A 26,906-nucleotide genomic window follows, 5' to 3' on the forward strand; every position below is an offset into this window, starting at 1 on the left:
ATTTAGGTGTTGTATAACGAGTGTAGTTACGATTAAGCATTTAGTAGGGATGCCCAAAACTACAATCAGAATGAGCAGGCCTAATTAGTTGGGAAAATAAAATTACATAATGTAGTAAAATGTAAGAGCCAAGTAGAAAGAACATATTGACAAATAGAAATGTAAAGTATAAAATAATAATGAATGAAACCTGAAGAGATTGAAAAAAGGTGGAAGAGGAATGTTGAAGATGACGAGCGAAGCGAATAGCAGCAGAGTCAGTAGATTGAACGATACTACGAGACAGATCGAAATCCTTTTTCATCTCCGCCGCCACAGTTTTCATCAATCGGTTGATATTCCGGAACTCAAAAAACCCAAAGTTTATATTGTGTGTGTTTTTATAATGTGAAGATGCTTAGTGAAGATGTTTTCGCAAGGAGCAACAAAGAGGGAAAGATTGATAGATTATGTTCAGCTCAGCAACTTATTGCAAAAACATGTATAATTTCCGGTATTGCAAATCTGCTGCTAAAGAGTAAAGACAGATACTGTAATTAACATTTTCAAGATTTGTACCGTCACTAGGACCACATTAGAAGCAACGTATCAATTTGCAATTTCACAATAAAACAGTAACTTCACTTATTGCTCAAAGGTACCTGTATATATCAGTAGAGTACTACATCAAATAAATAAGTTTGCTTCCATCAACATTTGGAAGTAAATTATGCAGGCCAACAATGAAATATGTTGAAACCAAAATATCAACTAAACAATACTGATCTTAGTGAAGTGATGTTTTAGATCAGATGAGGAAAAAATAAGTTGTTTGACACAACTATCAATCACCGTAAATTCAAAACCCAATTGAGAAAACATTACTTCACAGTGACAATCTTGATCACGGAAGCAGTTCCAACACGATGTAGGGCCACCACAGCATCTCCTTCCTTGCAAAGACCTTTTGTCTTTGCATGTTGCAAAGCAAATTCTAGTGCTTCTTCAGTGGACTCTGCATGAGAAGCCCTAGCAGATCCTGCACACAGCACAGGAACTAACCCCCTGAAAATAAGGCTGTGCCTTGCTGGAGATTCGTCACTGCATGTCCAGTCAAAGGAATCGGTCTCAATCTCAGGCACCACCACAGATAGAATAGGCATTCCAGGTCTGTATTTTGCCACCAACTTGGCTGTACTTCCTCCTCTGGTGAGAACCAATATAAGAACTGCCCTCGAGGCATTAGCTGTTCGAACAGCAGAGGAAGCCAAGCTTTCCAATGGGCTCATAGGCACAGGGGCATTTGCTGTGATCCTCTTAAAGACATCAGCATAGTCAATTGTGCTTTCTGCCTCTACACAAATCTTGGCCATTGTTGCTACTGCGAGTTCAGGATAGGCCCCAGCTGCTGTTTCCCCACTAAGCATCACACAGTCTGTGCCATCAAGAACTGCGTTGGCAACATCAGTAGCTTCTGCTCGAGTAGGCCTGGGAGATTTAATCATCGACTCCAACATCTGTGTTGCTGTCACTACAGGCTTACCTTGGATGTTGCATTTGTAGACCATCACCTTCTGAGCTAAGAATATTTTTTCAATTGGAATTTCCATACCCAGGTCACCACGTGCAACCATAAAAGCATCGGAGTTGGCTAAAATTTCATCAAAGTTAGCCACTCCTTCTTGATTTTCAACCTAGTAAGAGGTCATAAGCATAAATTAGATATTAACCGGGTAGTAATAGAACAGAAAGGGGTTTAAGAATATAACAAAAGACTTTCGCAGTGTTCCCCAATCAATGAAAGAAAAGAAAAGAACAAAGAATGTGAAATTCTCTTCTCTCTCTAGTGGGAAGAAGATTTTAGGGACATATATATATATAAAGATTTTCCTTCCATATCTTTAAAGATCTTTTCTTTTCTTCCTAAAAAAATCTTTTTCGGAACTAGTTGAAGAAGTCAAATCTTCACCTTTCCTTTCCTTTCAGAAAAAAGTTTCTGGAACACGGTGTTAAAGATCTCTTGTTATAGTTTTCTACCAACACCGTAGTAAGGATTAGTCACGTGATGGCATTCACCACTTTTATCAAGAAATGTTTTCAGTATTTATTCAACAAATCAAGAGAAAAAGTGATGTCAAATCAAGCTGCAACATCTATTAATATTTCCGCATTCAGAAATATATATCTCATAAACTAAGAAGTTTGCATGAAAGGAAGCAGAATTCCATATGGTTCAAGTTCCCCTAATTTTCACATGGTGATCTCTATAAAAGCTTATTTCATTGCAGTACTTCATTTATCTTAGAGAAGAAGGAACAGACCTTAGACATGAGAAGTATATTTTTGGCATGTTCACCAAGCAATTTTCGAACCTCCACTAGGTCTGAACCTTTACGGACAAAAGACAACGCGATCATATCAATTTTATTTGGGACACCCCATTGTAATATATCTTCCTTGTCTTTCTCTGTCAAAGTTGGGAGATCTACGATTACACCGGGTAGATTGACATTCTTTCTCTCACCAAGAACTGCAGTATTCTCACAGCGACATTGAACCGTTCCATTTTCTACGTCACATGACAGAACAGTAAATGATATGGTGCCATCAGCACAGAGTATCACACTGTCTGGCTTCACGTCCTCAGCTAACTTTTTGTAACTCATACAAATCATTTTTTCATCACCCTTAATGCTATAATCAGTTGAGATGGTGATCTCTTGGCCTTGCTTCAGTTGAACTGGCTTTCCATCTTTTAAAAACCCTGTCCGTATCTCTGGACCCTGAGACATAACACATTAAACTAGTTTAACATTCCAGTAGAAAATGGTCCGGTTCACCCTTAATCAAAAAAGGAAGAATTCTATACAATATAGTATCAAGTAGAAATCATACACCAGCAGACCAGAAGTGAGGAAAATTCACACATAAATTTGAATCAAAGTTGTTTTGAGGTTGATTAAAAAGCTTTTTAAATTAAAGGAAACAACACATGGAACCTCGGCATAAGTCAGTTTGTAAATACTAGCCATTTTTATGTTACCTATAATTACATTTAGGTTTTTCCCTCTCGACAAAATATATGTAGTTGTTTATGATAAAAAAAAATGAAACTGAATCAGTGTTACATCTAGTGTCTTGACAGGACCATGTTTATTAAAAAGATAGAATCTGAAAGAGTCTCACGTATAGGTGTCTAGCCAGAACGGTGATTAGAATGCTTAAAAATTTATTTCCAGAACCATGATTAGAATGATTAAAAATGTCTTTCCAGAACCGTGATTAGAATGATTAAAAATGTCTCAAGTCCCACTATTTTTGTTTAAAGAAAAAACAAGCACGTTTCGGTCAACATAACGATCTGAGGAGATTGTATTAAATTCTCTCATATCTAATTCAGTCACCGATATAACCAGAGAATGTCCCTTATATCAGACACAAAATAAACATCCTAATTTAAGTTTAGAGCAAAGACAGATACATATATATATATATGGCAAGAGAATCAAATATACAATGAACAATAAACATATATAGATAGATATATACATTCATAGACGTAAGCACAGATAACAGGTATTATACACAAAATTTACATAATACAACCAAATGCTCATGCGCAAACAAACACGCACATTAGTGGAAGTATATAACTCGTTCAATTTAAACCACGGTTGTCGGGTCGATAAGTTGTCTCCAGTCTATAGAGGTCCAGCTTGTTGACAAATTATTAATAATTTATTTAAAATATAAATAAACATATCTTGTTTCCATTAGGAGGTGCACACATAACATAAATACGCTGACTATACAAATATATAAACTGAGTAAATTTAGTTGTAATCAAAGAAAACATACATACACAAAGATATGATTAGCATGTCGATTGTTGCAGATGTTGAGTAGGTTTTTAGAATTTTTTGAATTAAAATTTTGGTTGAATTTTGTAGTGATCGACAATTCATGAGTGGACCTCAGTAGTTGAGTTTATCAAACCGACAAGTTGAGCCCCATGACAACAAATACAAGCAAACAAAACAAATACAGAAACATGTATTATGTGTGATGGAATCCGATTGGATAAATGAGTTAGCGTGATTAAAATAATTTGCGATCGGGGGATGGGATGAAAAGAATACCTTGGTATCGAGCATAACAGCGCAGAGAATACCAGTATTATCCATAGCGGCCTTGAGATTGTCGAGAGTTTCCTGATGATAATCATGAGATCCGTGAGAGAAATTGAATCGAGCGACGTTCATACCGGCTCTGAGAAGCTTCTCGGCCATGGGAATGGAACGAGAAGCGGGACCTAGCGTACAAACAATCTTGGTCTTAGGCCGATTCTCCATGACTCACTGATCTGATCGGAGAAAGGGAGGGGGAGGGGGAGGGGGATATTAAAATGATGGAAAATGGGAAGGAACAAACAAATAACTAACACTTGTTTAGTGAGTAGGGCTAGGCGGCCAATATCATATTTGTTGTATCGTGTCATTTTCCATTTTCTCATTTTCTGTCCCATTATTGCCTTCCTTTTTATTATTAATTATTATTACTCCTAATCACTAATCCTAATATTACTAACTAATCATCAATCAATCATCATCGATCAATCATCATCAATATATATATCAATATAAAGGATGATATGTGTGAGCTTACGTGCTGCTCTAAAATCGTCTGAATCTATTTTTCTAATTTTTTCAGAGCTAAAGATTTTTTAATAGTACAAAATAAGTTGAAATAGAATTCTAATTTATACATATTTCTATAGTGCTTCTAATTTTTACCGAACTTTAGATTTTTTTATTTTTACAGAGCTTATATTTTAATAGTACAAAGTGAGTTGAAATACAATTCTACAACTCAAACAGTTTTCTAATTCTTAGTACAAAATAAGTAGAAATATAATTATAATTTACACAATTTACAAATTACAAAGCACGTGTTCTAATTTTACACACACAAGCGTTGTTCTAACTCTACCACAAAACGTAAAGGAAATCTCCAATATTGAATCACCATCAACATACTTCTTCTAATTTTTACCGAGCTTTAGATTTTTTTTTTACGGAGTTTTAGATATTTTAATAGTACAAATTAAGTTGAAATACAATTTTATAACTCAAATGGTGTTTTAATTCTTAGTACATAATAAGTAGAAATATAATTATAATTTACACAATTTACAAATTACAAAGCACGTGTTCTAATTTACACACACAAGCGTTGTTTTAACTCTACCACAAAACGCTTAGAGCAAGTAGAAGTACAAATCTCATAACCCTACGGTTTCATCTGAAATCACTATATAAGATGTGCAGATCCAAACATAATAACATCAAATTTATTTACAGCATAATAACAACAAATTTATATTATCAGTTTATTAAAATTTATTGTTAGCGGTACAATGGAGTTCTCTACTTTGAACAATTTAAACAGCACTCATGATAACTGGTGAATTAGGATCCGAATTTACAGAATGTGGGAATCAACCAATTCTCAGAAAAATAATGAAATAATTAATATTGACATAATTCTTATTAATGAACAGGTAAGGATCACCTACGACATTATATTTTATACAAAATCTATTATTGAGTTTTATTTACTTGTATACATTACATTATGTTATAGGAAAGTAGCATAAAGTAGAGCAGCAACTAGCAGTTATTTTATTCACATTTACTGCATGTCTGTTTACCCTTGAAAAGGAATTTATTGCAGATATTCTATTCCTTTTCATTTTAACTTTCCTGGAGCATAAAAATTTGTTCGGTTAAAAATATAACAGCATGTTTACTTTACCATTTTATCGAAAAACTTTTTCTATGAAAACTGGACTAATAGAAAATACTCACTCCGTCTCAATTTATCTGTCATATTTGATTTTTTTGTCAAATTGACTCAATTATGACCGTAAATTAAATATCAATCTTTCATTATTTTGAAAAACCGAAAAATACATATTAAAGTAGATTACGTGTACTTTCTAATGATATAATTTTTTATTTTTTTTTTTGATTATATGCTATATAAAATTTTCAGTCAAAATTTGGTCAATTTGACCGTAAAAAATCAAACAGGACAGATAAATTGAGATAAATTGGGACGGAGAGAATATGTTTCAGTTGAGGAAAACATCATTTTATTGTTTTCTAAATCTGAAAAATAAAAAACACCTCAAAGATACCGTTCGAAACTTAGTTAACACAGTCTTGGTTGTAATTATGAACACCCGAATTAATATTATTTATGAACACAATCTAGTATAATCATTTCAACTATACGTATAAATAACATTCTTTCTTATGTAAATTAATATTCACTTGAAACCTATAAATAAAAGCTTAAGTAATAGGGTATCATATATGAAAATGATAAAATAGTATTGAAAGTTAATTTTATTTTATTCATAATTCTAGTTTAAGTATCTAAATTGACCATTTTTATCATTAGATTAAAGTCCAGAATAATCTTGTTTGACTGTTATCACAGAGTTAAAAATAAAATTATTCTTTTTTCAATTGAAAATGAATTAATGTTAAATAAAAATAATTAATCATTTGAAAATGATAATTTTGGATATTTCTATTAGTTTTAGATATGTAAAAGAACATGAGTGCAGCTAATATAATAAAACAATGTTGTCAACAAATAAAATTGTTGTTAATTATAATTAATATACTTTAGAAAAGGAAAAAATCCGTGCGCTAAAATCTTGTTGTGGAACGAGTTTTTCATTGTTTTCGAAGAAATAGAAAATTTTGAAAAGGAACACAAGTAAACATGCCCTCAGAACTTCACTTGATACACTTTCTTAGTTTATTTTATCTATTTTTTTTTAGAAAAGTTTATTTTATCTATTTTAAAAATAGTTAAAAATAAATAATATGGGTCATAGAACACACGCAGCGGCAGCGCTGGCCTAATTGTCGTCTCGGGACAAGAACCGGTCCCGCCCACTCTCGACTACTTACAATTTTTTTATTTTTATTATTTCTTTCTCTCTCATCAGCATTTGATGATTGGGGCGTGCATTTTTACTCTATTTTAATTTTTTTAAAACTTAATGTTACTAAATTTTTTAGTTTAAATCTTGTTTTTTTAATATAATATAATTATAATAATTTAAAAAATAATTTCTAAAATATACTTAAAAAATATTAAAAGTGGGTTGCAGCTTGCATAATACATTCTATCTAATTGGACTTAAAATACTGCTAACTGCTTCCATTTTATCTAGCTTTACAAAGTGTGAAGCATTTTGTAACTGCTTCCATTCTATTTAATTGGACCAACCGTATTTTTTAAAAATAATATATATATTTAGGAAGAGTAAAGTTACATGGAGTACGAATATTTATGAATATTGTGGTTTGTAATTAAGCCAAACTAAAATATGTTATTCAAAAAACGCAATTACTTTTATGTAATCATGTACTTATTGATTTTAGCTAGCAAAAGCTCAAAGTTCTAAAGCATACCCGCCATATAAAAGTCTGCCATTTTATTCTCCATTTGTGAAACAGAGTATACACAAAAATATGAAAAATATGGGGTGTTGACCCATAATATCACTACTAGCATAATAACTCGTGCGAGATACGGGTCATTTTTTAGAATTTTTTTTTTGCATCATGCAATTATAATGTTTGTACAGCAACTCCAACTATATCCTTATATAGGCTCTTGAGTCAAATTTTGAAGAAATAGAGATAAAATTTCTCTGCATCAAACTTCATGTCCCCTCTATAACATTAGGAGTTTCGAATGCTTTCTCACTTTTAGGAGTGAATATCCCTTCAACTATTATTATATTATATTTTTCTTACCCGTTATTTTATATTTAATGAATAAATATAAATATGATAGTAAGTGTACGTTTAAAATAACGATTAAACTTAATCTGTAAAATGCCGTTAGTATGTTTACAAATAAAAATTTACAAATTAACATATATGTTGAATACAGAGTTGAACAAAATCTTGAATTTTATTTAAATAAACTATATGTACTGCTCTATATTATTATTGAGTTTACTACTAACTTACAATTAACTTACTCAATTTAAAAATATAAAAAATGCATTACTGAAGTCAGGATGACTTGCATTCATAATATACAATAATGTAAAATTTACATTATTTTTAATATTAAAGTTGATTTTAATGAAAAATATTAGTTTTGAAATTTAACGTATGTATGTATGGAAAAATGTTAGTTTTTTATTTACACTGCTGTTAACAAAGTAAGATTAAATTATATGTATGTGTGTGTTAGCATGTAAATTATTGCATGTTACATCTCTTAGTAAATTATGATGGTTTCAATTATTTATATGCTAAATATCTTATTTATGTACATGTATAATCATTATTAACATTTAGTGAGATAATTGATAACTTAAATAACATGCATTTATAATTATTCAAAAATTAAAATTATGTAATAAATAAATTGCTATAATTTATATATTTTATTCACATTATCACTGACAAACAATTCATATCTATTTTTTACGCAACCGGGTATCAATCATGGTTGCAACATAAAAATGATTTATATATTTTTAAGACTTATTATTGATATTCATGTTTTTTCTCAAGAATTCGAAAGAAAATTTGTATTTATATGGTTATTTAAACCGTTTTAAAGTTTCTTTTATTACAACTCTAATATTTCTTCATATAATAATTTGATAACATTTTATACTATTCTGCTAAAATTAAAAAAAATCAGTTCGATAAAGTTTTATAAATATCAGTTGAACTGGTTAATTCCTTCAAATTATTGAACAATATATGTTCTTTTCCTTAAATAATATAAAATGCATTGAATCAAATGCTACAATATAATATAGATATAATTTTTTTTAATAATTCAAATATTGTAATAATTCAAAATATTTGTACAATATTATCTTGATCAATGAATATTACTGGTCTAAAAGAATTCTTATTAAAAAGTTAGTTTTTTTAAGTGAAAATTAAAAAATAAATCAATTTAATATATCATCGTAGTTTTAACAAATCTAGTGAGATCTCTTTTCAAATTTCAAATATTTTTAAAATTGGGACAAATCCCAAAAATAATAATGCATTACCGGTGAAGTTAGTAATTTTAATATAAATAATTAATTGACTTAATGCTATAAAAACCTCAAACACATTAATTTATATTAAAATAAGATATTAAAAAATTCACATTATTGGTAAGATATTCTCGCCGAGTTTGTAATTTAAATCTACTAAACATAGAATGTGACGATATTTTTCGATCGGGTCATGTAGTCAAATTTCGAGTATTTTTTGAAAATTAGCCAAGTTCTAAAATGCATTGACTCATTATAACTCGTACTTATCTAAATATGTAATACCAATATAGATTATTTATATGTAAGCGGTTCCATTTTCAATATTTATTTAAAAATTATATATATACATTTTAATTACTTTTTATAATAAAAAATATGTTACAAATATATGAGATATATTTTCAAACTAAAAAATGATTAATAAATAAGATAATAATCCATTTATGTACTATGCCTAATTTCATATCTGGAATTCAATTCTTTAAAATTAACTGTACAAATATTCAACTAACTATCTTTTTTTTACGGAATTCAAGTAAGTATCTTTAAAGTTAAATAAAATATTCATTTAACACACTTACATATTATGTGTATGATAAAAAACACATGTGACAATATGGTGTAGTGGTAAGAGGTTATATAGCTGAAAGAAATAACTTGAGTTCGATTCCCACTAACCACGTTTTTTATATAAATACTAAAAACAGGGGTAATTTAGTCTTTTCAATGAGATTTTTTAATCTCATGAAATTATACCCTAGTTCTCCTATTATATATAGAAGAGATTATATTATTTATAAAATTTAAAACTGAAAATTAAAAACTAAAAAAAAAAAAAATTGAAAACTCATTTACAGAAAACGTTACTGTACTACACGCATGGTTCGCTGACTGCTGAGCTCCTATTTGCAAGGCAAAACCAATTCAACAACATCAGCATATGTGTATTGTTATGGATCAAAAACTAAGGTATAATAATTGTTGTATTTATTACTGAGGAACGTGAGTTTCGAGGCTCGATTTGATTGCTCTTGTGTTTCGTGACTCAATCTGCCTTAACAAGATTCCTACGTTGTTAGTGTTTGTGCCCTAGAGACAACACTATTATGTTTATATTATGAAACATTTGGATTATTAATTCTGATTATATGGATTATTCTTTAGTAATTTAGTATATCTTTATTTTCTGCGATAAGATGTTAGATTAATAAATGTCCTTGGAACATGATATGTAATTTTATATCTCTAAGTACGTGACTTAGAAATGAGATTATGAGAATAGTATCGATATCCCTGAAGATCCCTAGTCGAGTATTATTATTAAGGGACAATAATAATGCATTAAGACTAGTGTGAATGTTGACTGATGATCACATCTCATTGATCATATGTATAGTGATACTAAAGTCAAAACACAGGCACATGTATTATATACATGGTGCTGGAAGACCCAATGTGAGATTCTACATGTCTGTTGTGTCATAAATAATTCTCACAATTATAATGATGTATTGGTCCTTAGACTTGAAATCATTATATTTCTATATGAGAATTAATATACTTTGGTTGCATTAAAAGTTACCTTCGACCGGGTGATGATAAAAGTGTATATTGGGTATATTATGAATCATATGAGAAATATGAATGATCTAGAAAGAATTTAACCCTCCTATTTTAGGAGTGATATTATTGGCCTCTTGTTTGAGTTAGACTATGAAATGCATGGTCATGCTCAAATATTGATTTGATGTTATAGTCTACTCATCGATCAAGGAAATCTGGATTAAATTATGAAGAGGATGACACATAACATGCCTCGAGTTTAATCTATAATATATGGTTAAAAGGATTATAGTACATTGTACATTATACACAAAAGGTTTAATCGATCACCGATTTAATTATTATTACTTGGGTAACAATGATGTATTACTAGATGTCGCTCATTGTTTATGATTTTAAATTAGATTTAAAATTGTTGCCAACGTAATAATAACCTAAAGGGTCGCACAAAGAATGATTGGAGGATTATTTAATTTAAATTCAGATTTAAATTAAATGTAAGTAATTCATATTATTTGTTATTAATTAAGTGTGACTTAATTAATTAAATAAATAGGAAATTCGAATTTAATATTAAATCCGAAATTAAGTTATTGGATGATTAAGTGAGACTTAATAATACAATAATTAGAATTTCGAATTTAATAATAATAATAACTCTATGATTAAGTTTAGGGTTGGAGGCTCGATAGCTCTTGCCTATATAATATCTTTTTCTAATAGAATTAAGGTTACACATTTTATTTGATAAAACATAAACCCTAGAACTTGAAGAGAGATAGAGAGAGCAAGAAGGCGGCCTCAAGAACGTGCTAGTACACACCCATCCTCCGGGCAATCATTCATGTGGATACCTTCAAGGCGTAGATCGTTCCAGCGACGGGCTACATGGTGATCATTCAAGACCTCCATCTTTCCATTAACGTAAAACTTCTTAAGATAAACATACTGAACTACGAATTAAATATTATTTTTCGCATGGATCCTGCGGAGGGTTTCGATTTATTAAGAATTAAATTTACATTTTCATTGCGTTTATGTGCTAAAAACCCTTCAATGGCATCAGAGCTACTTGCAAAAAGTTTTTAATTCGTTTATGTGTTTAACCGTTTTCGATATATGAGCATGTACGTGATTCGCCATGATTTGATGTTGATATAATATGCTTGTATATGTATGGTTTTGAATATATGATATTCATGTGAGTTGTATATAGGGCTGAGCAAAACTGAACCGAAACCGAAAAACCAAACCGAACCGTGCTAATTCGGTTCGGTTCGGTCCTAATTTTTTCAGAAATTCGGTCTATTCGGTCCGGACCGAATAGACCGAAATAAAATTCGGTTCGGTTCGGTTCTTTTAACAAATATTTCGGTCCGGACTGAATAGACCGAATAGACCAAATAATAAAGGCTATATTTTCCTATTATATACATTTTACATATATCTTAAAAATTATAATCATAATTTTTAATTTTTAATTATATTCATGGACTATTAGAACTCTACATAGCACAATGCTTTAATTATATTTTAAATTTTATAATTTATGATTTAATTTTTAATGCAATTTTCTTTTTGAAATTTTTTTTGGTCTATTCGGTCCAAAACCGGACCGAACCGAATTATTTCGGTTCGGTTCGGTCCGGTCCATAATATAACTTCGGTCCGGTTCAGTCCAAGAAAAAATGACTATTCGGTTTTTCGGTCTATTCGGTTCGGTCCGGTTTTGGACCGAACCGACCGAATGCTCAGCCCTAGTTGTATAATCATAAGATGATTATGTAATCTGTATATATACTGATATATACATGATTTATGTTTGTTCTAATTATGAGAATCATATTAGTTAACGAATTCTGAATTGGCTGCTGCAGATTTGCTGAAATCTGGGTCTGGTGTCCGATTTACGCAAACGAATAACCTATTCGATAGGTAAACGAGCGTCTGAACAAAAATGATAGCTAAAGCGATCAACGACTCGTCTGTAAGGTGTTTGACGTCGTTTACTGCCTGTAAACAGTGATTCTTGTTTTTCTGATTTGATTCTGATTTTTCTGATTTTTGTCATTTTTTTATGATTAGATCATTGATAATATGATATGTTAAGTTCATATTATGTGTTTTAACATGCTTTTATGTGTTGTATGAGTATGGTGGATGGTTATTGTGGCGCCCTCCAAACCCGGGTCAGAAGTTTGGGGTCCACACACACACCTTAATTATAACCTGCTTATAACAATAATAAAGATAATAATAATATATGCAGTGACCCTACTTACCAACCACCACGGACCGCAATAGGTTAAAGTATGCACACAAGCCAAACACACTAATATATTACAAATCGTTCAAATCCCAACTATTTCAAACTCAAACTAAGTATTAAACATTATTACAAACTTAAATTATCCCAAAAGAAGCCTACTAGCTCAGCTTTCTCAACCTGAACCCCTAGCTCTCGCGCTGAACTGGGGATCCTTGCTACCAACTGGTTCCTTTTTAACTGGAAAGAATATAAACAACATCGCACAAATGAGATAACTAGCTCAGCAAGTCACAATGACAAAACTGAGAATAATGATCATCAGGTGAATATGATTATGATATCAAGTGAACAATGGATTATGATTTAGAATTGGATACTATACTTTTAATTTAAAAACCAAGGTTAGGCTGCTGATCAGTCACGCACTAACCCTGAGCAAGGCACACAGCATTGCTCTAACTACTGGATCCAATGCACACATTGGCCTAACTTGACCATTATATGGTCTGACCACGAATGTGGTCCACAATTTTATAAAAACAATCCAATTCTAACATAATAACAGAATATGCAATAATAAACAATAACCGAAATCATTAACAACAATAAATGTTTAACAATGAAAGGGTTTCAATCCTTATAAGGATCAATAAGGCAATTTAAAAGCTTGGATGCTGGGTAATGAAAGAATTGGATAACAAAGGAATCAACATTTCAGGGTTTCAAAGATTTGGGCTTTCAAAGCATAGGATACAATGATTGAATGTACAAGTAATTCAGTTCAGTGTTTGGGATTTTGTTTACATGTATTTGTGGAGTAATATCGTATACTTGAGATTTGTGTTTAGGTATACAACAATCAATGGTCTAGAAAGAATAAGGTTTATGGCTCAAGAACAATAACTGGAATCAGAGTTTAGGTTTCAGTGCTTCAAAGCACTTGCAATATCAATCTGACTATCAAATACTACAATATCTCGAGAAAGTTCAGAACACTTGCCTGATATTAGCTTACTACACTGCACTCGCTTCCAATCACAAACGTCTTACTCCTCAACTATCTGTTTCCCTTTCCTACGTCTTGCCTCTTCTGCTCACATATCATAAGCATCTATCAATAATTTACTCATGGAATTCTATTCAACACATACTTCTATCTACCATTCGTTTTACCCAAATCCGATTAACGGATTGAAAGTTATGCAATAATCAAGTAAACACCGAATATATAGACTGATAGTCAATTAACAAGTCACATATAGCACATAATACATCACGTAATCAATGATATATTATTTATAAAGAAGTTTCGGGTCATAAATAGGCTTTCTGGTATTTAAAATGATTTTAAAACATTTTTCGGAATTAAAACGGGTCGTTGGATCAATTTCGGGTTAATAAACAGGGTTCGGTTGGCCAATTCTGGCTCCGAAATAATTTTAGAATAATTATCGAGCCTTGGAAATAATTTAGAATAATATTTTAAAGCTCGAAACTATTTTTCAGAATTTTTAAATCATTTTTAAATAATTAAATCTAATTAATTAATTAATTAAAATCAATTAATAATTAATTAAATCAATTAATAATTAATTAAATCAATTAATCAATTAATTTTCGAATTAATTGACCAATTAATCAATTAGAAATTAACTAAAATTAATTAACTAATTAATTTAGATTTATTTGTGAATTAAAAATAATTTTCAAAATTAAAATAATAATTTTTAGAATTTTCAGAAATTAAAAATGAATTTTTATAATAAAAATAAATAGGAAATATGATTTTTAAACATTTTAAAAACAGAAATCCAATTTTTGCAAAGTCTGGAAACTACAGGGACCAAACTGCATCGTTTTCAAAACTATAGGTACTAAACTGTAATTTTCCAGGGGGTCGCCGGAAAACAGTCGTGGATGGCCGAAGAACACGTTCCAGGGATGCTCAGGCCACCATCACCTCCAGATCACATCTACACAACACCAGGAACACAACCATGCAATCAATTCATCCTAACAATCCCTAAGTTGGCCGGAATTTGGCCGTGAAATTTTCCAGTTTTCGGCGAACATCGGAAAACTTCAAAACACAACTCCCTTCTCTACAGACCTCGTTGGTTCATGAAACTTATACGACTAGATTGCAAATTTCACAGAGAACACAACCCACTATAACACAACATCAATCTATCACAGAATAAGAAACCCCCAAATTTCAATTAAGAACATTCATACGGGTTATAAACCCTAATTTTAAAATTCGAAAATCAAACTCAAATTTGAACATGTTATTGAACTCCAAATCAGACGTATGACATATGAAAATCATCAGGAAAACAAGCTCTACAACATGCAATCATCAAATCATACAAACAATCATCCAAATAAAAATTCATATTTTTAATAAAATAAATTCGAAAATAAATAAATTTTTAGAAAAATAACCTTGATTTCTGCAGGTGTATGGATTACAGAATCTGGTAGAGCTCTTCAAGGCCTTCAGATTGGTTACTCGAGCTTTCCAAACCGAATTCAATAACACCTCCAAATGCTTGTTTGATTCTTAGAACAATTTTAGGAAATTAGGGTTTTTCTCTGAAAATTATATAATTATCTGTCTGCAAATGATTTTGATACGAAATAAAATACGGTAAAAGGCTATTTATAATTACGTAAAATTAGTATCCCGTTGGATCATTCCGGATATAAAACGGTACATTTATTTGTAAAAATTGATCCAAACGGTATCGGTTTTCGGGATAATTATCCAAATCAGTACAATTTGTACTGCGGTCTTGGTCTTAGCGCCTGGTTACACGTATTACGAAGTGATAATTGTGATAGTTTAATAAAAAGCTCCCGTTTATCGAAAATACGGGTTTTATTGATTTACCGAAACAAATATTGTATCGAAAATGTTGCGTCGGGACCCGCGCAGGACAAACCGTACGCCGGATCGAAAAAGTCGAAACATGGAATATGCTCGGAATATTACAATTAGGTTAGGAAGGAGTTCTCGAAAGAGTTTCGGGTTCCAAAAATGTAACAACGGTTGACGTCGGTTGGTTCCCGTTTTTATAAAATAGATTTTAATTACCCGGAAAAAGATTTTAGAAATTTCATATGATTCTTATAAATCCATAAACCAACATAAAAATAATTAGGAAGATATGACAATTATCTCTATTTTATTTTGGACATATAAAAATTAAAATACTCAATTAATATTATTTTCGAATATTCAAGTACAGATAACACTTAACAATTAGCTCACAGAATAGATACTGAACACACATAATAATTATATAATAGCAAAATAATTACACGATATATCCTGGGTATTACAGTTATGGCCTTTCGACCTTAGTGTAATGGTTTTGGTTTTGGTTTTAAATACGACTTGCATGTCGTCAATCTTTGTAATCATAAATCTCGAATGTAACTCGAGTTATTCTTGTAAGTTCATTAGATTAGTTTTACTTTCAATCATGTAATGTAATTGGAGACTCAAGAAGGCTATCCAATGGAGGTGATTCAAAGAAGAAGACGAGGCATACAAGAAGTCTAAACAAAGAAGAAGACTTATGTAATAAGTAGTTGTATTTATTTCCATCACCACATTAGATTGACCTTGATCTTTATCATGAGCTTGATAAAGATCACATTGGATGGGGCCATAACCAAACACATTTATTTTATTGGACTTTACATATTGATGTATGAATATATGTATAGAATAGTTAATGATTCATGCTTTAATTAGATTAATCATGCATAAATGTATGTATTAGATACGTCACCCATGCCATGCCTAAACAAGATAAAATCTATAACGACTCAAGATTTTAAAATTTACAAACGATTATGAGATTCTCGTGTTTATGAAACACGGAATAAAATATGAATCTTCTTTATTTCCGACATGGGGCGATTTTGTCAACAACGGGTTCATAGAACTTGTAAGGCTGTGGGTTTTAAGCGAGACCGATGTGACTCCTCCACTACCTGGAAATCAAACCATTGACGAGTATTGATTTGAAGTATTTTATTAAAGGAAAAATTGGGAATCTCTTTATGATGGGATCATGATCGTTATAATACTAACAAAACCCTAATATTTATATTAAGTTATTTAGATGCCTTCCAATATGTCCAACGCGTTAACCCCTAGATCGATAAGGAGTGGGTTCATCAGAGCGAAGTACTCCCATCTATCGTGGGACGGCGTGTTGAAGTATATGATACTTTTTAGACCTTTGGGTTTTAACTTAACTAAGTTACCATAATAGGATTGTGAACTTAGAGGCATAGAGTTTGGTGAGATTTATTGGATAAATAAGAATAAATGTTGTTCCACTAAACTATCCAAGAGTTATATAGTTGATATAATTGACAAATGTTGTCTACCTTATTGAATCATGTTTTAAGAGTAAAGCCAAAGCTGAACTAAAACATTGTGAAAATTTGGATCTTGGCTCACTAGAAAGTATATAGATACTCTTTCCGAATTAATAGTTAGGGCTATTAATTTGATAAAATAGTGGGAGATATATATTTTGAATATATTTGAATAATCACTTGAACATAATTTAATAATCATCTGTAAACTAATTTATCTTATGTATTTTAAATATTATAGATATAAAATGGCAATCAATTCAAACAACTTCTCTGTGCGATCAGTCCTTGAGAAGGACAAGCTGACAAGAACAAACTTCCTCGACTGGTAGAGGAACTTGAGGATTGTCCTCAAACAAGAGCACAAGCTCTATGTCATAGATATCCCTCACCCTGCACCTCTCACTGAAGGAGCATCACGTGCTCAACATAATGTTTATCAGAAACATATCGATGATGACACGGATGTTCGATGTCTCATGTTAGCGACCATGAGCGCTGAACTTCAGAAACAACATGAGAATATGGATTCTTATGATATGATTGAGCACCTTAAACATATGTTTGAAGGACAGGCTCGTCAGGAGAGGTTTGATACTTTTAAATCATTGCATGCATGTAAGCAGGGAGAACGTGATCCGGTTGGACCGCATGTTCTAAGGATGATTGGGTATATTGAGTACCTTACCAAGTTGGGTGCCCCGATTGTTGTGGAGCACCAAATTGACCTAATTTTGCAATCTTTAAACAACAGTTATTCTCAATTTGTGATGAATTACAATATGAATGAGATAGATAAGAACCCCACCGAACTGTTGGCTATGTTGAAAACTGCTGAGACCAACGTTCAGAAGACATCCACTGCTCCCATGTTGATGGTGAATAAGGGAAAGGCCAAAGGAAAGGGTAAATGGAAAGGCAAGAGGAAGATGGGATCTAAATTGAATGCCAATCCGAAACCTGACCCGACCAAGGCTATGAAGCCTAAAGGTGGTGTTCCAAAGGTTGGTGATTGTCACTATTGCAAGAAACCAGGTCATTGGAAGAGGAACTGTCATGCTTATTTGGAGGATCTGAAGAAGAAGAAGGTTGTTGTTACTGCTTCTGATTCAGGTATTTATGTTATTAAAGTCAATTTGTCTACTTCTACATCTTGGGTATTAGATACTGGATGTGGTTCTCACATTTATATAAATGTGCAGGAACTGCAGGGAAGTAGGACAATGGCGAAGGGAGAAGTCGACCTACGAGTTGGCAATGGAGCAAAGGTTGCTGCTTTAGCTGTAGGGACTTATCGTTTATCGTTTCTTACTGGGCTTGTTTTAGAACTAGATAACTGTTTTTACGTGCTTGCGATTTGCAGAAACATTATTTCGATTTCTTGTTTGGACAAGAAAGGTTTTTCGTTTTTGATTCAGAACAATAGTTGTTCCTTTTTATTCAATAATGTTACCTACGGGATTGCACGTTTGTTTAATGGTTTATATGTTCTTGATATAGATACTCCTGTCTATAACATAAATAATGATAATAAACGTATTAAGATGAAAGACTCAAATCAAACATACCTTTGGCATTGTCATTTAGGTCACATAAATGAGAAATGCATTTCCAAATTACATAAAGATGGTTACTTGGATAAGTTTGATTTTGAATCGTACGAAGAATGCAAATCTTGTCTCATTGGCAAAATGGCTAAAGCTCCTTTTACCAGACAAGGTGAAAGGGCCACCGAATGATTAGGACTTATACATAGTGATGTATGTGGTCCAATGCGTACAATGGCAAGAGGTGGCTTTTACTACTTCATTACTTTTACTGACGATTTCAGTAGATATGGATATGTGTATCTTTTGAAGAACAAATCCGATTCTTCTGAAAAGTTCAAAGAATACAAGGCTGAAGTGGAAAAGCAAACAGGGGAAAGTATAAAAGTTCTACGATCAGATCGTGGAGGAGAATACTTAAGCCTCGAGTTTAAAGGTTTCTTGAAGGAGTGTGGTATCGTATCACAACTTACTCCTCTTGGAACGCCTCAATGGAATGGAGTTTCTGAGAGGAGAAATCGTACCTTGTTGGACATGGTGCGATCGATGATGAGTCTAGCAGATCTTCCAATAAGTTTCTGGGGTTATGCTCTAGAAACGACTGCATATATACTAAACCGAGTTCCAACTAAATCGGTTCATAAGACTCCATATGAGATATGGACTGAGAAACGTCACAATATGTCTTTTATGAAAGTATGGGGATGCGAAGCGTTTGTGAAACACTTGGTGTCTGACAAGCTGGGACCAAAATCGGATAAATGTTATTTTGTGGGATATCCTGAAGAAACTAAAGGGTATAGTTTCTATAATCCTACCGAGAACAAAGTGTTTGTAACACCCCCAAATCCGGGGTCGGGGATCCGGGTTGTCACGAGTTCCATTTCCCTAAATAACACCCAATCTTAATAAATAATCAACTACTCTGTACTGTGACCCCACAATAAATACACACACACCACAAGTTATAGTCTCAGAGATGAATATCCAAGAAATAATCATAAGTCGTTTTATTCCACAATTATATGCCAATACACCTTAAACAGGTTTCTGAATAAATTTACATTTCTTTGCCATTATTACAATTGATAAAGATACATAAGTCTGGTACATCAAAAGTTGGAAGCCTAGCCTATTGGTAGTTCCTACCTCAGCTACAGCGACATCAACGCCTATAGGAAACTGCGGAACGTTTCCTAATCGCTTGCGAATCGGGAGCTTGGTCCTGTTCATCTTTTCTATCTGTTGTTGTGTGATGAAAGAAGAAAGTAAGGGTGAGCAGCAAGCCCACCAAAATAATATGTATAATGATTAACAATATATGAGCCTTCTCATAGTACTCATGAAAGTCTTGGTAAAAAGAAATGAACCAATTTTGACCTCTTAATGCGACGAAGTCGCAAAATATTCAGTATATATACTTATATACTTTTCAAAATCTTTGAAATCCTCTGCCATGTATAATATACATAGAGTTCCAGTTTATAACTGTATAAAAATATCGTTGCAAGGTGATCTCATATATCTAACCTTGTCTCAACGTTTTTCTGAAAATCTTTGACATGCACAAGATAATCATTTACTAGATATAAGTTTAAAAGATGAAGTTACAAAATACTCCAATATACTTATATCTTTTCCGAATACTACTTGAACTACCACCGTTCAATGTATAAATAGTTCATCCCATAGATTAAGCTATAAGACAAAACTTGTATAGAATCAATCTTTAAAATATCATCAAAATAAAATGAAGTTATGAGATACTTTATTTGATGCACACATCATTTTGAAAACTTGACCCTGCCAACACTCAACAATCGCCCAACCGTAGCCTTTCTATCGAAGTGCTCTGGGTAGTGTTGCAGAAATATCCAATTGGATGATGAACTAATTACGGGAGTTTGCCGCGCCAGGAAGACCACTTACGATGATCAGTCGTAGTAGTACAACCCCACCATTTTCTACATGTAGAGGAGAACCTGTCAGATTTACTTGTCAACCGAACACTGGACTCCTAAGGAATGGACCGTCTTAGCGGAACTTCCAGGCCATTTTGGGCCAATATAATAAGGCTGGACCGGCGCCACTCGACCACTTACGCCACTCCTAGTTCAGATGAAATCCATGACTCTGAAACGTAAAGCTCGTTCCCCCTTTCCCCAAGTAGAAACTTGTTGATACGGCTCCACCAAGAAGTCGTATCTAGTTGGAAAGGAGAACTCACCGATATTTCCCAGGCGATGCCTGTTAATGGATTAACTTGTTCCAAGAATTTTACTTCCCGAGTGTTGGGTAAGTAATCAATTCATTTATCAAAACAGCAACATTGTTGCGAATATAAAATACATCACAGAGCCGGATCCCTTAGATTTTTGAGCGAGTATTCAAGTCCCCTTCAAAAAAAAGATCTTAAATTTGAAAACAAGTTTTGGGATCCGCTCTAACCTTTAAAAATCATTTTGAAGACTCGAAAACACTTTAAAGAGTGTTTGGAGTAATGCTGATTTAATAAAGTAAATCAGTCCCGATATATTAGAAAATATCTGAATATTATTATTTAAATAATATTCTCATAAAGATAATCCTTATAAAAATATTCGAAGTAGAAGTTGTAAAACTTATACTTGAAATGAGTATTAAATAACCAAAGATATACTTATATGAAAGTACTATCTTTATTTGAATAAAAAAAATAAGTTTGATTATCGACACCTTATTCTTTAATAAAATAAAGAATATATTTCAGTAAATAATCGGAGTCATAGGTCCTCAAATGAATATTCAAATAATATTTAATAAATAAAATAAGCTGAGTCATAAGCCCTCGAATGAATATTCGAAATAATATTCATTAAAGAATATAAAGTTATCAAATAAACCTTATTCAATTAATAGTTTTGAAAACTATAACCATATATATATAAATAAATATATATATATAAAATCTACTCGGGATCCTCGACTCCCGGTTTTAGAAAATGTTTTCACCTTTGGGTCCCTATACTAAGGGTATATGCAAATTACCGCTATTCTCTAGTATAGGTATTATCAACTGAATCAACAGATATATATGGCAAGAATACGAAACAGGCATGCATATGTACCATATCACATGCTACAATATATCGCAAGAATTTGCTAATTTAACCATCATGCATCTATCACAAGATAATGCATATACAAGTGTATACATCACAACAACAGTATAACGGATAGAAAACTTGCCTGAGTGCTCCCGGATAGACTTAAGATTAGAGTGGGTCCGATAACCTATGAATAACAACATAAGTCAGAATTAGACCCCGGTCGCTTAAGAAACTAGACTTTAACCATTTAGAGTCCTAATGTTCGCTTTCGCGCTTAACGATTCACTTAAGTCGCTCGAGTACCCGTGGTTCCACCATTTTTAATAAATTTACCATTACGAGTTTTAAGGCGATTCTTTCGCAAATGTCTTACCAACTTCCTATTACACCTTACATAAATGTTTCTTACCCCAATTAGTCATTTAAGGTCCTTTACCAAGGTTTCAAAGTAAGGCGAGGGGTAATGATTCGTTCGCGAAACATCGTTACTTAAAACGGCCGTTTCTCCTAAACCGTACATCGGAATCAAACGAACTACATATCAAAACGAAGCTCGTAACATGAACTATCTAAACATGGCAATGGTAAAAACCTAATAGTGAGTTCAAGGGTTCTGATGTTAAGAACAAAAACAGTCAACGGTAAATCGGGCATTACGACGTCTATGTTTACGCGATTTCCCAAATTTATACCATTCCAAATCCACCACAATTCAACCCCAATTCACAACCAAATCAAAACTCCATCCATACTAAATCATAACAGCCCCAACAACTCAACATTAACAATTTATACTTATTCCCCACATGAACTAAAAGCTTTACTTAAGTTCTTTAACTAATTATCAAGATTTACAACTCCAAAAACACCACAAAACCAACTAATCTCTACAAACTCAACCAAACTTTAAACAAACAAGCATCATGCTTCACATATACTATATCAATCATATTCATTCCTAATTACTCAAAACTAAAGCTATGGTTTGGAGTTTATACCTTCCTTGGAGAGTGGAGAATCAAGAGAATGGCTTGGAATCACCCTTAAAGTCCTTATCCAAGCTTAAACTAAACAAAACTTCAAGAACAAAAATTTTAGTTCTTAAAAAACACTATTCACCATCTTCTTCCATGATTTATTGGAAGAGATTGTGAAGGAATTAGAAGCTTAAACTTATAGGACATCCATATCTATACACAAGGAACCTTAGATAATTACCTCACTAATTAACAAGCTTTGGATCTTAAATTTTGGAAATTTCTTCTTTGAAAAAGAAGAAAATCCGAGAGCAAGCTTGGAAGAAAGAGAGATTTTTATGTTTTTTGCTTTGATTTGTTTTTTGGTTGGTTGTTTTTGTTTTGTTTTTGGGTAATTACCTTTCTAACCTTGACTTTGTGTGGTTTTAAATCAACCACATCTCCTTCCCCTTATGTCATGCTTATGTCATCATGTGATGTCATCCTCCCCTCTTTGTCCTCTTCTCATTGGTTGGATGACATCATCCCCTCTAATCTCTTTGATTAACTTCCTAATTGTTTGCCTAATGACCGCTGATCTTTTATACGGTTCGCTTAACTTTCGTTCTCGTTTATCGTTTGAGGGATCATACCCGGGATCTTATTACTTAGGTTCCCTTAACCTTTCTCAATACATTATATTCCTTTTTATGATCCTCTAATAAAATCCTTGAATTTAAATCCTTTTTATGCTGTTACCTTATACTCAATTCTTTTGATATCTGGTAGATTTCCGGGAAAAATCAAAGTGTTCGGAATTGGATTCTGACGATCTTTACATACACTTATATACCATATAGAGTACTAATAAAATCTCAGAATATCCATAACAGAACCCCTACATAGTGTGGCATGAAAAGTTTTCTCATTCAGCAAAAACACTATTCATAAGGGTTTCAAAAATTTCCAAAAATTGGGGTTATTACAGTCTCCCCTCCTTAAAAGGATTCCGTCCCGGAATCAGATAGAAAATGAATAGGGATACTCTCTTAGCATTACACTTTCTAACTATCAAGTAAATTTTCCCACATTGTGGTCCTACCACCAAACTCCGCCTAGTTTGATAACCCTTCTCCTAAGCATTTGTTCCTTTTCACTCTATAACCCTTCATGGTTGCTCCATATAGGTTACGTCTGGCTACATGTCTATGCGCTCATATGCCCCTATTTATCTGGCATCCGAATTACACTTCCTTAACCTTGATACGTGAAACACGTTATGACTTGCTACATGTTCTGGGGTAAGGCTAGCTCATATGCTAGCTTCCCAATACTTCTTAATATATCCAAGGGCCCGACAAATTATGGACTTAGCTTTCCTTTCTTTCCGAATCTCATCAATCCTTTCCAAGGGTTTCCAAGGGGATACCTTTAACAACACTAGGTCCCCTACTTCATACTCTTTGTCCTTTTGAGTCAAATCAGCATACCTCTTATGTCCATCTTGGGTTACTACCAGCCGTCCTCTGATTAAATCTATTAAATCCTTGGTCCTTTGGACCACTGCTGGTTCGAGCATCTTGCGCTCTACAACTTTATCCTAACATAAGGGAGATCGACATTGTCTTCCCTCAAGGATCTCATAAGGCGACATCTCGATAATGACATATGATCTATTGTCATAAGATAACTTAATCCGTGTTAAGTGATCATTCCAAATTCTTTCAAGTCTATTGCACCGACTCTCATCATAGCTTCTAGCATTATAGCTTTTGCTTCTCAATACCCATTCTTTTCCAGTTCGTAATCGCTACTACCTTCCGTTCCTAATATTATACTGGTTATACTTTTGCTCGTTAGCGTTCTATAACCTTTTAATAACCACGTCAACCTTAGTATCACGAATGTGCTTCCATTCTGACTACCACCATAACTTTACTACTCCTTTCTCAGCTGTTTCCATTTTCCAAGGTTTGATCAATCATATAGAAGTAAAAGAACTTATTGAGAGATCACTATGATCATGAATACTTGTTATATCGCATAGTTAGTATAGAAGGTGGCCAGCCTTTAGTACTTGACAAGCAATTAAACAATAGCTGGTATCCTACTCGGCTTCTATCACACAGATAGATAGTCATTCGGCAATACCTCCCCTTCTGGAAGGGTTGTTCTTCTCAGTTTATATGAAATGAAAAGAAGAGAAAAGAACGAATTGAAGAGAATTGTATATATGAAAAAAATATACTGCCACAAAATATCTGGCTTGGAACCTACCTCTGAACTATAGAGGTTTGTCATAGGAGAACAAAACATATGTGTATTTATATCAACATCAAGTATTATAGCATCGTATTTCACATGCCTAAATATTTTTTGCTATTCCGTCCATCATTCTATGGACCCATGCTCTTCCTCGAGCTTATACTCAATCACCTTTGAAACTCCCTCGACATCGAAAATCGAATCTGGAATCTCATTTTATACATCATCGTTAATATAATTCTAAGCTTGCACCGCAACCTTCCTCGTATATTAATACGACTCTCTATTGATAAGAAAGAATAAATATTCAATAGGTAGATACTCTACTTAATTAGTCTATCAATGATAACTTATACACTACCACGACCCGATTAGTGGTACTCAATCTCAACACCCATTCCAATACAACTCTCACGGTTGTAATCAGCTCATTACTCACAGAATCATTGTTGCCTTACTATGGTCCACCACTGACCTACTGTAGTCATTCATTTTCCATGAAGTCTTAATAGCTAACCATACGGAGTCCATACATCTCGTATCTCATTCTTCTAAGGAGGTAACATGATCACCGTTCATGATTCATGAAGAACACTCCTGAACTTGACGTACTTTCATGACATGAAGTAGATAAAATTGCAGAAGAGTTTCAGTCAAAGCAACGATAGCAGGTTAATACCATTCTTAATCGTATGCCTTCAATTGAAGACTTAACTCAAAGGTTCATTTAGTCCTTTTTTGAAATATGGTCCTGGATTACTCTCAAGATAGTACCTTCTGAGATAGATAGCCCGCTCATGGCGATTATACGAATTAAACCTTTACCAACTACTATTACAGTTGGGTATTGCACAGTCATCAGAAGGAATGTCAATCTTTCAAATTATAATACCATCTTCACGGCTTTAACCATTATCATTGTATTCTTCTGGCACGAGCGCCGATAATTATCCTTTTACCTTTAAAGTATCGGCATAGTAAAATTTCCTTACAATCAATGTCATTTTAACCACCTCCAAATAATTTTCTATCTCATTTCAATCACAGCTTATGTGAAGATGTTTTCCTTAAAGTCTGATGAGTAAAAAAAAAAAATTATCACCATTTTTCCATAAGTTATTGCCTCGGTCTTTAGAGGTTAATCACTGTCACGACTGACTTTTAATCATACTTAGAACATCTTTTATCTTAGGTCCTAATTGCCCTGAACAATTTCGACCTTTACTGGTTCGATCCATACTCTCTCGTGGTTTAACACGTGCCCCACTTGGCATCATTATAATTACGTCATATTTCCTTTATCAACATTTTTACTCTTGAGAATTTTGAATATTACCTTTCTCCTTGTAAAACCTCTAAGGTTATCCTTGAATCGTTCCTCCTGTATTCCCTAGATACAGGGCATATCGAAATACCCTTTACTAATACTAGAACCATTGTCTATATGTTTCTGAAAAATTTCCCCACTGATACTTAAAGGTTGTTATTACCTTAATCCTTTCCAATTTATACTGTCAAAACTCATACTATCCCTATTAAGGGTGAAATGCCAACCTTTATGCATTCCTCTATGATTCATTTTAAGTTACCGATGTTCTATCCTTAATTCCACCTTTAAAAAGGTACATGCATCCTTCCATGGATAAATTAAGTCATATATCCTTGATAGATTATCTTATTCAATCATTCCCACCTCGATAGTCTATACCAATTTCAAAATAACATCCTTATTCAAAC

At 32.7% G+C, this 26,906-nt stretch overlaps 1 protein-coding gene across 1 annotated transcript; it reads right to left on the reverse strand.

The window, feature by feature from the left end:
• Positions 1 to 599: 599 nt before the first annotated feature.
• Positions 600 to 4,426, reverse strand: LOC141689686 (pyruvate kinase, cytosolic isozyme). Its single transcript, XM_074494043.1, has 3 exons — positions 4,119 to 4,426; positions 2,301 to 2,762; positions 600 to 1,673 (listed from the first exon to the last, which is right to left on the reverse strand). Exons 1-3 carry the CDS (start codon positions 4,329 to 4,331, stop codon positions 861 to 863), a joined length of 1,488 nt encoding a protein of 495 aa, XP_074350144.1. The 5' UTR covers positions 4,332 to 4,426; the 3' UTR covers positions 600 to 860.
• Positions 4,427 to 26,906: the final 22,480 nt, after the last annotated feature.

The sequence above is a fragment of the Apium graveolens genome, chromosome 10 (assembly GCF_009905375.1).
Source record: "Apium graveolens cultivar Ventura chromosome 10, ASM990537v1, whole genome shotgun sequence".
NCBI lineage: Eukaryota > Viridiplantae > Streptophyta > Magnoliopsida > Apiales > Apiaceae > Apium > Apium graveolens.